The sequence below is a fragment of the Mastomys coucha genome, unplaced genomic scaffold (genome assembly GCF_008632895.1).
Source record: "Mastomys coucha isolate ucsf_1 unplaced genomic scaffold, UCSF_Mcou_1 pScaffold4, whole genome shotgun sequence".
Lineage (NCBI taxonomy): Eukaryota > Metazoa > Chordata > Mammalia > Rodentia > Muridae > Mastomys > Mastomys coucha.
In genome coordinates, this window is record NW_022196910.1 from 38,628,681 (window position 1) to 38,640,873 (window position 12,193).

General features: G+C 43.6%; 1 protein-coding gene across 1 annotated transcript; it reads left to right on the top strand.

The window, feature by feature from the left end:
• Positions 1-6,968: 6,968 nt before the first annotated feature.
• On the top strand, positions 6,969-9,271 carry Phlda1 (pleckstrin homology like domain family A member 1). The gene is made up of 2 exons (XM_031350099.1): positions 6,969-8,212; positions 8,656-9,271. Exon 1 carries the CDS (start codon positions 6,969-6,971, stop codon positions 8,184-8,186), a length of 1,218 nt encoding a protein of 405 aa, XP_031205959.1. The 3' UTR covers positions 8,187-8,212; positions 8,656-9,271.
• Positions 9,272-12,193: the final 2,922 nt, after the last annotated feature.

Here is a 12,193-nt window from a genome sequence, read left to right on the forward strand (position 1 = left end):
CTATTCTCTAGAAGTCTGAAATATGTAATCTGAAAATCCTTAATAAAATTGGATTTAATTTTATAAAATACACTGGTGATATTTGAAGTTTTTACAACTCTACATAACTTTGAAGATGGGAGAGCTGCTAATTCTGTGCCTGGCCTGTTAAATAAAAACAGCCACTCTGACCTGTTAAAATTAATTTGAAGAGTCTTAGCAAGTTAAGTCTACGATATGATGAAGGGATCCTGTGGTCTGCAACATTTCATTGTCTTACAAGCTTTACAGTTCTGAGTTTACAGTTTCATTGTTTAAAGCTATGATATGTGGTGTCAAGTTTATTTTTCCTCTAAGAAACCATGGAAACCCTGTACAGTTTTTTCCTGTTTTAAAAAATTATTCTATGTGCATTGGTTTTGACGGTGTCACATCTTTTAGAACTGGAGTTACAGTTGTGAGCTGTGTGGGTGCTGGGAATTGAACCTGGGTCCTTTGGAAGAAAAGACTGTTCGTAATCACTGAGCATGTACATGCATGTACACCATACAGTTTTTTATAAACACAAACTCTTGAGGAAGTAATTTTGCAGACCCATGGTCTTTCTATTCTGGTAGGTGACCAGAATGCTCTCACACAATTCGTTGTTTACTTTGAATGTCTGAAAGGTATGTCTACAGTTTTTAGGATTCTTTTATGTTAAACATCAAAGCAGTTAGCACCAGCTGGTCTGTAAAGGGTGACATCGCCATTGTTTGGCTATGGTGAGCTCATTGACAAAATCACATAAGGAGACATTAGCTTTGATCCTTGTTATGTTTAGTGACAATGATTGGTGTATATGATAAAAGTCTAGAGGTAATAAATTTTTATATCCATGTTTGTAACGACAGAATTTATGGGTTTATCTGAGTTACAGACTATTCCCATTACAACTTTCAAAACAGATGCCTTTGAAAACTATCTTGCTATGCAGAAGTATGAAATCTAGTAACTACATACTTGATTTCAGGGCTTGGTTTAAGAATATAGTCTTTTAATTAGTATAATGTGAGTTTTAGGCTTAAGTTTTAGCTTTAAATTAACATGTTGATCTACATATAGAGTATGTAATTTAGAAGAAGCATAATTTATAGGGAGTTTGGGAAACACAGATGTGCCAATCACTTTAAAAGAATCTACATTGTATATTTCCTTGGTAATTATAAACTCAATTTTTAAAAAAAGTTAGGTAATTTTAACTATGCAGTCTCTGAGTAAACATGTATCTGGCAGTGGCAAAAATAGTACTGATATTAAGAGATATGGTTATTTGGTTCTGCTGGTTTATAAACTCAGACATTAACCTGCATTAAAAACAAAAGTTCTTAGACTAATTATGGTCTGTCACATGATTTTAGAGAAGTGGAAGCATTGTTGGGATAGAAATTCTCATTTAAAGATTTTTTCCCCCAGATTTTTACATAGTGTGTAACACTATTTTTACATAGTGTTTTCATTTTGACATCTTACTGTAGTTTCAGATTTTTCATCTTTCAAGAAGTTTTAAAGATGTCTTTATCAAAGGAGAAATTTTGCACAAGAAAATTGTCAGGAAGTGAGTTAATTGACTTAAAATTCATATAAAGCTCATGTTTAAGTTGCTTAAAGTAAAGGTAATACGTTGAAACTACATTTAAAATGAATTGGCAATGATCAAAAAATGCAAGTGACAAACCCAACATTTATTCTGTGGTTTGGTAGGATAATTTCTGTCACTTAAAAACTTGGTAGGGATACATAGGGAATCTGGCATTTGGCTAAAGGAACTAAACCAGAGCTGGGGAAAGTCCTTGGAGAGCGAGCTGCAGCTAAGCAGTGAGCCAGTGAGGGTAACAGCCTGGGTGTGATTGCTCAGGACTGCCTCAGCGCAAGCACGCTAGGCTGTAATCCAGCCTGCCCTACGCTTCATACGTTCAAAAATGTTAAGTGAAATTCCAACTTATTTTTCTAATTACATGATCTCAGGCTTGATGGGCAGTATTTTGACTTTGTGTATAGTAGACTACATTAAGGAGGCTTCAAGTTTTCTCATTTCTTAAAAGTGCTGGCTCAGTATCATCTAAAAACTTCATTTCTTAGAGTGGGATGGTGGTGGTGCACACCTTTAATCCCAGCACTTAGGAGGCAGCGACAGGCGGATTTCTGAGTTCGAGGCCAGCCTGGTCTACAGAGTGAGTACCAGGACAGCCAGGACTACATAGAGAAACCCTGTCTTGAAAAACCAAATAACCACTGAGCCTGGAAAGATGGCTCGGTGGAAAGCGTTTGCTGTTCTTGCAGAAGACCTGGTTCCTTTTCCAGCAGCTACAGTGTCTGTACATAACTCCTGTCCAAGGGAGATGGCAGATACTGCTCATAAGCATACAGTGAATCTTTAAAAAAGGTTTTAAGGTGTAGGAGAGTACATTACAGACTGCTGGTTCACTCTCCACCCCCAATGCTATTTGTTGACATCTAGGAAGTTTCTGTTAGAATAATGAGAAAAGTTTAGGCAAACCTGAATAATCCATACCATAATGCTTTTAATGGCCAGGTATAAGTGGGTAACATGATTAAACTTGGGCTTTGGTGCCCACCTTCCATTTGTTAGGAAAAGTCAGTATTTAGTACATGAGCATTAATAAAATATATCTAGAACATGATTTAACCATAGAATTTTTTTTAATCAACACAAGTATACTTAAATTTTGTTTTACTCTGAGCATACTTTGGAAGAACTTAGGTGGTTTTAAAGTTTTTACTTAGTGGTTTCAAAGGCCAAAGTGTTGCTAGGTAACAGGTGCATAAGTACACATAAATACTATTAGACTGGGTAATGCCATGGCCCTATTGAAAACTTTTCATGTTTGCTACCTTTACTTTTAAGGGGAGCTCAATTTGAACTGTTTCTGTGTGATTTCTTTGGTCTTTGGTAGTATCCTGAGAAGACAAGTGAAGTCAATTCTACTATACTATCTTCAGCCTGACACTCTTCTGAGATGCCTATTCTGTACGTATCAGTCCTGCGTGATGTTGGACTTAGCATTAGATGTTTCCTGTATTATGGGAAGGTTGGTTTAGATGGAGATAGACACACACACACAAACACACACACACACACACACAGAGTAGAATCTGGTATGAATTGGGAAAGTAGAATTTGCAATGACAGTAATAACTGCTGCCATTTAGATTGAAGAATGCATAGTTAGTTGGGTGTTTAGTGAAGTGCAATTTGTTAACTTGATTTTTATTATTTAGAAAAAGTTCTCATCGACTGGCCTGGGACTCACTATATAGACCAGGTTGGTCAACTCAGGTCTGTGTCTCCATGAGTTGTGCACATAATGTGTGCCATGCCTGGTTCTGGTCAAAATTTGATAGGTGATAAAATTAGAAAGGAGTTCGCTCCAGACTAAGGTAAAGTTTAAACAGTTTTGGGTAAGGAAAGGTTGCAAGATGTGGACAGGCAGAGGCAGTGGAGTTTACAGTGCTTGGAGGTGTTTGAATGCTGCACTTCCCAGTATTCAACTCCAATTTGAGAATATCTGAGGATCTTGTGTGCAGATGCACTTGGGATTTCACCCATCTACCCCCTCTGAAGGATTGCAAGGAGTGAAAACTCAAGCCCAGTTTGCAGGGGCTGAGGGTAGGACTTGGAGTATCATGGGGGTAGGGGAGAAGGCAATTTAAAATCTCTAGTACCTGGGGCTGGGCAAATGTTGGGCTAGAGATGCGGCACCTAGTGGAGTACTTGCTGAGTGTCTACAAGGCCCTCGGTCCCATAGCCAGGATGAGAAAAACGGGGAAAGAAAAGGTGGTATGGGCACTGCTTGTCCCATAAACAGTGCTGGCTGGGTGGGCCAGTGTAGGTGCTGTTAAGGTGATCTTACTGGAGTCTGCAGCTGGGCAGTTCTTGAGTTGACTTCCCTTGAATGCCTCTTGAGGCATTCCGGTGTGCTACACAAATTGGTCACTAGGGGTCATCAGCTCCTCAGCTTGTACTGAGAAAAGCTATAGACCTGAGAAGTATATTAGAAATCTATTAGAAATTAGACATTAAGAATTTTTGAGGTTCCCTCCCCTGAAAACTAGGAAATGGTTGAGAAGTCTTGGGCTTTATCAATGTGAGTGGGACTATCTGTTTTAAGCACTGACAAAAATACCTGATAATTTCATGGTATAGTGGCTTTCTAACTTTTCTGTGCATACAGTGGGGTGGCAAGTATGCCATAGCCTTCAAGGCCGGCAACTTTAACCTCAGCCATTTTATCTGTCCTTGTTACTCTTGCAGGCATTGGGATGCTGGTATAGGAATACCTCACACTATTGCTAAAAACAAAACAAAACTTCAAACCCCATGGGATTCAATGTATATGGACTTAGGGAATAATATGAGTCAGGTTTAGGGTGTATCATAGTGCATATAGGGTTTGATAGCTAGGTATTGATAGAGGAAAGAGTGCTGAGAGGCACATGTGCTTAACACATTTGTAGTCTTTGACTTATGTGTTGAAGTTAAAAAACCTTTATGACCCAGGAAACTGGGAAGCAAGGTCAGGGATTATGGCAGAACACAGCTTGTGCACAGGCTGGTCTGTTGCCCGCACTTCACCTTGGCTCCCTTCTTCACCTCTGAACTGGTAAGAATTTGCCTGCACACTTGAGCTGTCCAGGCCTCTTGTACATGAGTCTACAGGGTGCTGGTGGTACATTCATTCTCTGCTTGCCATGTAGGTGGGGTATTTGGAGTCCTTAAGAGGGAGTGTCCTGAGTAGACATTTTCACTGAAATTCAGTCCTAAGGCTCAGGGCTCTAGGTAAGAGCAACTGGGCTCCATAGCCCTTACTAAATCAGTTCCATCCAAGAAGTAGTTTTGTATGTTTAGTGATTCCTCCATTGTAACTAAAAAATTTTTTCCATGTCCCACTTTCTGTGAGTCAATTCTTTATCAAAGGCGTGCCTTTATAAAAGTTACTGAGTACTTGAGTAATCTGAGTTACTGAGTACTTGGCAGTAAGTACTTAGATGTACTAGACCTGTGGAAAACAGAACAGTGTCCTTAAAGTTGAATGAATCATTAATTATGTAAAGCAAAACATTTTTAATGATTCCTGCATTTTCTGACGATTTATCTTTGAGGGTTTTTGTTTTTCTTTAGGGGGAATAAAAGGCCTTTATAGCCAGTTAAGTGAAGTGGCTGTTGAAATAAACTGAGCAGAGTTTCAGTCAACAAAATTCTGAAACTTAAATTTCCAATAATCAAACTCATTGTGGTCAGTGTACACATAGCTTACCACAAAAATACTAATTGTGAAACAGCCAGAGGGAAATATGGGATTTTAAAGTCTGTAGTCAGAATGAAGAGGGCACGTTTGAAATCTGTGATGGCTGGGCATTTGCAAATATTTTTGGAAAAACAGTGCCTTATTTTTTTCTGGTAAACTGGGCTACAGCTCACAGTTCAGTGTTTTACCAGATGGAATGCCTTTGTCAACTATGCCTGTATGTATCAGCTACACAACTATACCTGGCTTTAGGGACTCTGAATACACTTTGCAGATAACAAGCGAATGCCATTCTGCTGAAAAAGATAGTGTAAGGAACTCTGCAGTGCTCACTTGTTCTACAGAGGTAGGGAGAAAGAAACTAACATGGTTAGTAATCAGAATTACAAATCTCTTCTTGGTATGCACAAAGATCGCTCATGCATAATCCCATTAGAAATCTTTACTTTTTATTTTTTTTTAATAAAAAAGTTGAAAGGCCCTGAAATGAAGCCAAATTTAAGACTCAGAATTATTTATTGGGTCAGAACCTTGGGTGAAGGTTCAAGTACTCTGGTTTTTCAGACGTTTCTGTTAGCTCAGATAAGTTAGAGTTCCTTAGCCTGACATGAAAGAGTTTGAATAGTTCACCCTCGACATTCTCTTCGATTGGATTCTTGATTCTTCCTTGCAGTGTGGCAGCAGCCCTTGTCTGATCAACAGCCTGTTTTGTCCTAATCTCCTTATGGTGAGAGGAGGCTTAGAGGTTATTTTCCCAAACTGGAGACTAGATCTGTGCTTTTTATTCTACCTTATCAGGAAGCAGCGTCTCTGAAAAGTTTAAATGCAAGACGGGGGACTAGGACCTTCCAGAGTCAGATTCCCATAGGTGTTTGTAGGACATCGCTAAGGCTTGTGTGTGACCTCAGAATGCTTGACATCTGCCTACCCTGCTACTGCTGTGGACTGCAAGGTCTGATCTAGAAGGAAATCTGAGGAGGTAGAGAGATTGCAACCTGTTCTTGGGACCTGCTGATTTCTGACCTGCGTTCACATACAATACTACGTGATGCATACACAGAAGCAAAACTCACGGAAACCAAAATAAACTGCTTGTTGAGTTTGGCTATTTTGACTGTGCTCTTGTGATGGAAAAGGAAACCAAGAACGTATACCTGGAGTGAGTCCATCCTTTCCCTGCCACTCCACGAAACCGGTAGCTTTATTGTTTTGGTTTAGCTAATCTCTACAGGAAAACTATTTAATGACTGAACAACAACAACAAAAAGCTGGAAGCACACTTGGGTTTTGTTTCCTGAGATGCTTGCATTGGTATCGGGGAAAATGCACGCCTTGGAACTTTGTCCCCTAAATTTTATGCCCTTGTCTGGAGCCGTTTCCGCGCTAACCCCAGAGGTGGCTCCCCAGGCCAGCCTGGATCTGCTGCCCGCCCCCGCAGCGGAGAGCCCACCCGCCGGGGGAGGGTGGGACCGTGGGGATGGCCTTTCGGCGCCCTCTGGGCGTCACCGGTAGCCGCGGCGACCTCAGCGGCCGCGTGGAGCCGCCAGGGTTTCCAGAGCCCGGCTTCCGGGCGGCGCGGGCGGCCGTGGGCGGCGGGGCGGAGCCGGCGGCGGGCGTGTCCGGGGGCGGAGCCGGCGGCGGGGGCGTGTCCGCGGCGGGCTCTGGGAAGGCCCCAAGTTAATGAGGCGTACGCCGGCTGCCGAGCGCCTCTCGGAGCTGGGTTTTCCCCCGCGGCGCGGGCGCCAGGAGCCGCCTTTTCCGCTGGGTGTCACTCGGGGGTGGGGAGGGTGGCCCATTGAAAAGCGCCGCGAGGGGCCCCGGCCAGTGCCCTTCAGTGAGCGCTCGCCGGAGGACGGTAGAGAGCAGCCCGGAATCTTGTGGCGAGTGAGGACGCGCCTGTCCCTCTGCCGGGACCCCGAGCCACCGCCGTCACCGCCACCGCTCTGTCTCCTGCGAGTCAGCCTCCTCTGCGCGCTCCGGGCGGGCAGCCGCGGAAGCCGCTGGGGCGAGGACGGCGCAGGACTGCTACTTCTACCCCCAGCCGGAGCGTCTGGAAGCCTGAAGGCCAAACGGAGCAGCAGCACCCCTTATGCCGGAAAGATGCTGGAGAGCAGCGGCTGTAAGGCGCTGAAGGAAGGGGTGCTGGAAAAGCGAAGTGACGGGCTGCTGCAGCTCTGGAAGAAAAAGTGCTGCATCCTCACTGAGGAAGGGCTGCTGCTCATACCGCCCAAGCAGCTACAACATCAGCAGCAGCAGCAACAGCCCGGGCAGGGGACAGCCGAACCGTCCCAACCCAGTGGCCCCGCCGTCGCCAGCCTCGAGCCAGCAGTCAAGCTGAAGGAATTGCACTTTTCCAATATGAAGACTGTAGACTGCGTGGAGCGCAAGGGCAAGTATATGTACTTCACTGTGGTGATGGCGGAGGGCAAAGAGATCGACTTTCGGTGCCCCCAGGACCAGGGCTGGAACGCCGAGATCACTTTGCAGATGGTGCAGTACAAAAATCGCCAGGCCATACTGGCGGTCAAGTCTACCAGGCAGAAGCAGCAGCACCTGGTCCAGCAGCAGCCTCCGCAGACGCAGCAGATCCAACCCCAACCCCAGCCGCAGATCCAACCCCAGCCCCAGCCGCAGATCCAACCCCAGCCCCAGCCGCAGATCCAGCCTCAACCCCAACCCCAGCCCCAGCCCCAGGCCCAACCTCAGCCCCAGCCCCAACAGCTCCACTCGTACCCGCATCCGCATCCTCATCCTTACCCTCACTCTCACCCGCACCAGCACCCGCACCCGCACTCGCACCCACACCCTCATCCACACCAACTCCAGCACGCGCACCAGCCTCTTCACTCGCAGCCGCAGGGCCACCGGCTTCTCCGCAGCACCTCCAACTCTGCCTGAAGAGGGCGGCACCCGGGCCACTCAAGGTAAGGTCCTGGCAACTTGGGACACCTAGAAACGTGCCACCATGGCTGTTGGGAAGAGTAGAAAGCTTATTGACCTGTTCCGTTCAGTCAGCAAAGTAAAAACAAAAACAAAATACCAAAAAAAAAAAAAAAAAAAATCGTTTCAAGTTTCTGGAGAGGTGGCAAGAAGATGGGTTAGCTGGAGCTTGTAGAGGCAGGGCGGGGAGAGAAGAGCCGGAGGAATTCCTCCACGGAGCGGGGCACGGGGTATAGACCACCGACCTTCCCACCACCGCGATCACTCTTGTTCAGTGCCATCCTCCTTAGAGCTACTTTATCGTGCGCCTTCGCAGCAACATAACGACCTGGTGTCCTTCTAGGCACTCCATCCTTTGTACTGGCCGGGAGGGAACAGTATCTTGACTTCTGAGTCATTCATTTCATTGGGTGTCCTTTCTTTCCAGGTTTTGAGGACTTCGGGAAGTGGGAAGAGTGCATTGCTATCAAATTCACTTGGATCAAAACCAACAAGAGTCTCCCCACCCCGTGCCATATCAAGTAGTTTGGACATCACCCGACGGATAACGAGCTTGCAGTTCCTCGTAGTTTTCTGCGTAATCTTCATCACAGTTGCAGGAAGCAGATTTGAGTCAAGATGACTTTTATTTATGAACCTTTGGAAGGATCACCTAATATAATGGACCTTGTAGGAGCAATTTATGTACTGTAATTTTATTTTAATGTTATTTTGGTTTATGATTATTTATTAGTTTTTTAATGCCTATTCTAAGACATTTCTGAATGTAGGCCATCTCCTCCCCCTCCTCACCAAAAAAAAAAAAAAAAAAAAAAAAAAAAAAAAAAAAAAAAGAAAGAAAAAGAAAAAAAAAGAAAAAAGAAAGAAACTTTATTTTCAGAAACCTATTTCTTAGTAAGCAAGCCCTGATCTTGGAAAAGAAAAATGGAAAGGGTGGTGGAGGGGGCAAACGAGAAATGAATTCATTATTCCCAGGACATTCTCATAAAGTCGACTCTTTCATTGTATTTGAAGAAGTTGAAATTAAATTCTGATATTACTTTCACTTTTTAAGGTCTCTTTTATAGACGTGTAGTGTGTGCAGATGTTTCTTTTAAAAAAGCTGATGGGTTTGGAATGTATAATTATGAAAACCTGGTGGTCAAGATCACGCTTTTCTAGGAAGAAATCAGTATGAATGACACTGGATTTGAAAACATTTAAATGCTACTCAGCAAGGCCCTAATGAGTGGCTTGAGGATGTGGTGAACTCTGCTGTTGAGGGGAACTTGCAGTGACTGTGTAGGAAATCATACTGACTCCTTCTGGAGCCGAGAGCTGGGCTCAAGTGCCCCTAGGATTGAATCCTAGCACCAGAAATGGTCGTTTTTGATTGTGAGTATTAATGGTTCCATTTTAAAATTAGGGGGTGCCCCACTTAAGAGTATTTTTACCCAGCTTCGAGATCTCTGCATACTCAGTTTGGGCCACATTTTCTTAGCCTTTTACTTTGTCTTAGATGCACTCAGAGTAATTTGTAAATATTTCAAAGGACTGGGAACCATAACATTTTAAATTTCATATTGAAAATAAGACTGGGCAGAGAAAGCAACACTTCTCTTTTTGCTGCTCTTGGGTGTGTCTGGACCTTCCCTGTTGTGGTTAGGTAGCTAAATTCACCATTTGGATAGTAAGGAAGTCTAGAGAAGCTGCCGTCAGGGGTTCTCAACCTGTTGGCCTTGACCCCTTTGTGGGTCAATACAGAGGTTGCATATCAGATCTTTACATTATGATTCATAACTGCAAGACAGTTAGGAAACAGCAATGACTGGGGGCTCCCTGCAACATCACAGCATGGGGGGCTGTATTAAAGAGTCACAACATTGGAAAGGTTGAGAACCACAGCTCTAGAGTGTCAGAAAGAAAACAAACTCTTGTTCAACAGTCAGGATGTTGTGGGGGTGGAGAGAGGATGTGCTTTTAAAGGTAGAACAAACCCTCCACTGTGTAAAATCAAAGGGACAGTCAGGAGTCATAAAGGCAGACACTACTTCAGTGGAAAAGGAGTCCCAGCTAATACCAAAGTCTCTAGGGCTTGAAAGTCACTTCCTCGCTGCCTGACTGGTCTCTGCCCTGCCTGACCCTTTTTCAGGATCTTGATTAGCATTTCTCCGACATCCAAACTGGAATGCTGGTTTTAAGAAATGAGATGTCTTTTTCCTCACCTTTTGTACGGAAAGGAGATTTGGCGAGACAAATGCTGTAATTTCGAAGTCATAATTTAGTTGAAAAGTTGCAGGGGTCAGAGAAGGGGTGGGGGTGGAGGGGTGAGAGTTGTAACTCAATCAGGAAAACCTGAGTGAATTCTCACCTTCAGCGCTGCCTAATTTGTAGCTGTGAAAATATTCTGCCAAAGGTTTAAAACATAGCATGTATGTGGGGCAGCCCCAAGAGCCATGTTGACAACATTTCCCAGGTTTGATGTGGCTTACTTGGAGCCATTTTTGTACTTTCTGACAGGAGGCAAACACACAGTCCTGTAGTTTGGTCATGCAGCTCCTACAGCCAGTTAACTTCCCAGCTCCTTTCAGCTGCATCACTTTCCCTCTACATTGATGGATTATCAGGATAGTGAAGGCCATACATACCTAATGACTTGAAAATTAAGATTTAATTGAAAAGTTTCGGGGTGGGGTGGGGTGGGGGAGTTGGAACTTGAAACAGGAAAACCTGAGGCATGAGACTGGCTTGATAATGTGGTGAACTGAATCTACTAAAAGAAAATGATGTTTTTTTTTTTTTTTTTTCAAAGACAGGTCTATTGTTGGATGACATATAAAACTAGGTCACCACATTGCTGAAAAAACAAAACAAAACCCAGCAAAAACAAAAACCCAACAACAACAACAAAACCAAAAATAAGAAAACATGCTCAGTCTCTGTCTTAGTTGCTAGAATTTTCATAACTCTGTATCTTCAATGATGGGTTAAACTGACCCTCCCCAAAGCTTTCTCTTGAAATCTCAGCTATTAGAAAACTAAGCATGCACAACAAAACACAGGTGCACTTGATGGCTTTATTCTACCTGTAAGAAAATGATATAAACAACCCAAAGCACTTGGAGGTGAGGAGGTTATCATTAAAAAAATCTGAAAAGACTTAAATACTATTACCCCAAGAAGGAGACAAAAGGGGCAGGTCCATATTTTTTTTAAGTATCCACCCTTGAAATAAACATGAAATATAAAAAAATTGAAAAATGAAAAGGAATGTCTCCTCTGGGAATCGAACTTTCAGCTTTGAATTTGAGTTGGCAGCCAGCCTCCCATACAGCCAGCTCACTAACTCAATAAAGGAAAGGAGAAAACATGCAGAACTCCTTAACACTCTGGAGGGGTTTCTCTTGCCTTCCCCATTTCCTCTCACGTTTCCTGAGACGTCCAGGGACAGGCTGGGTTCCACGACCTTTCTTTGTGGTACTTTCTCAGCAGAAATCCATTTGGATCTGCTTTGTCCTGAGGTTGGAGAATAAATGTGCATGAGATCCTTTCAGAGTGGATGGCTTCATGAAACAAGCAAAGATTCTCTGATCCTGGTTGAATCAAGCCAAATTTTTCGTTTCATATTTTTTTCCCAGTGATGGTTAAGAAGCAAGCAAGCAGTGCATGCTAAAGGAGTTTTGAATGGGAACAGTGTTAACAAGTCTGACTGAAGCTGAAAGACCCGTGTTAGCTCCTTTTGGACGCTTATTGAACTCTTTTAACTTTAAATCTGATGTGGAATAAGTTCTATCAGCTGGTGAGTTCAACTATGTCATTTGTTTCTGTCCACAGGGAAAACGAGACGCTTTATCTTGGCTGCAGGTGTTAACAGTGTCCTATGTAGGGCAGGGTTAAAGGAAGGGTCTGGGATTTGAGGAGACAGAGCAGTACCGTGGACGATGAGCTATGTGGGTTAAAGAGAAGTCTGTGAACATGTGTTTATT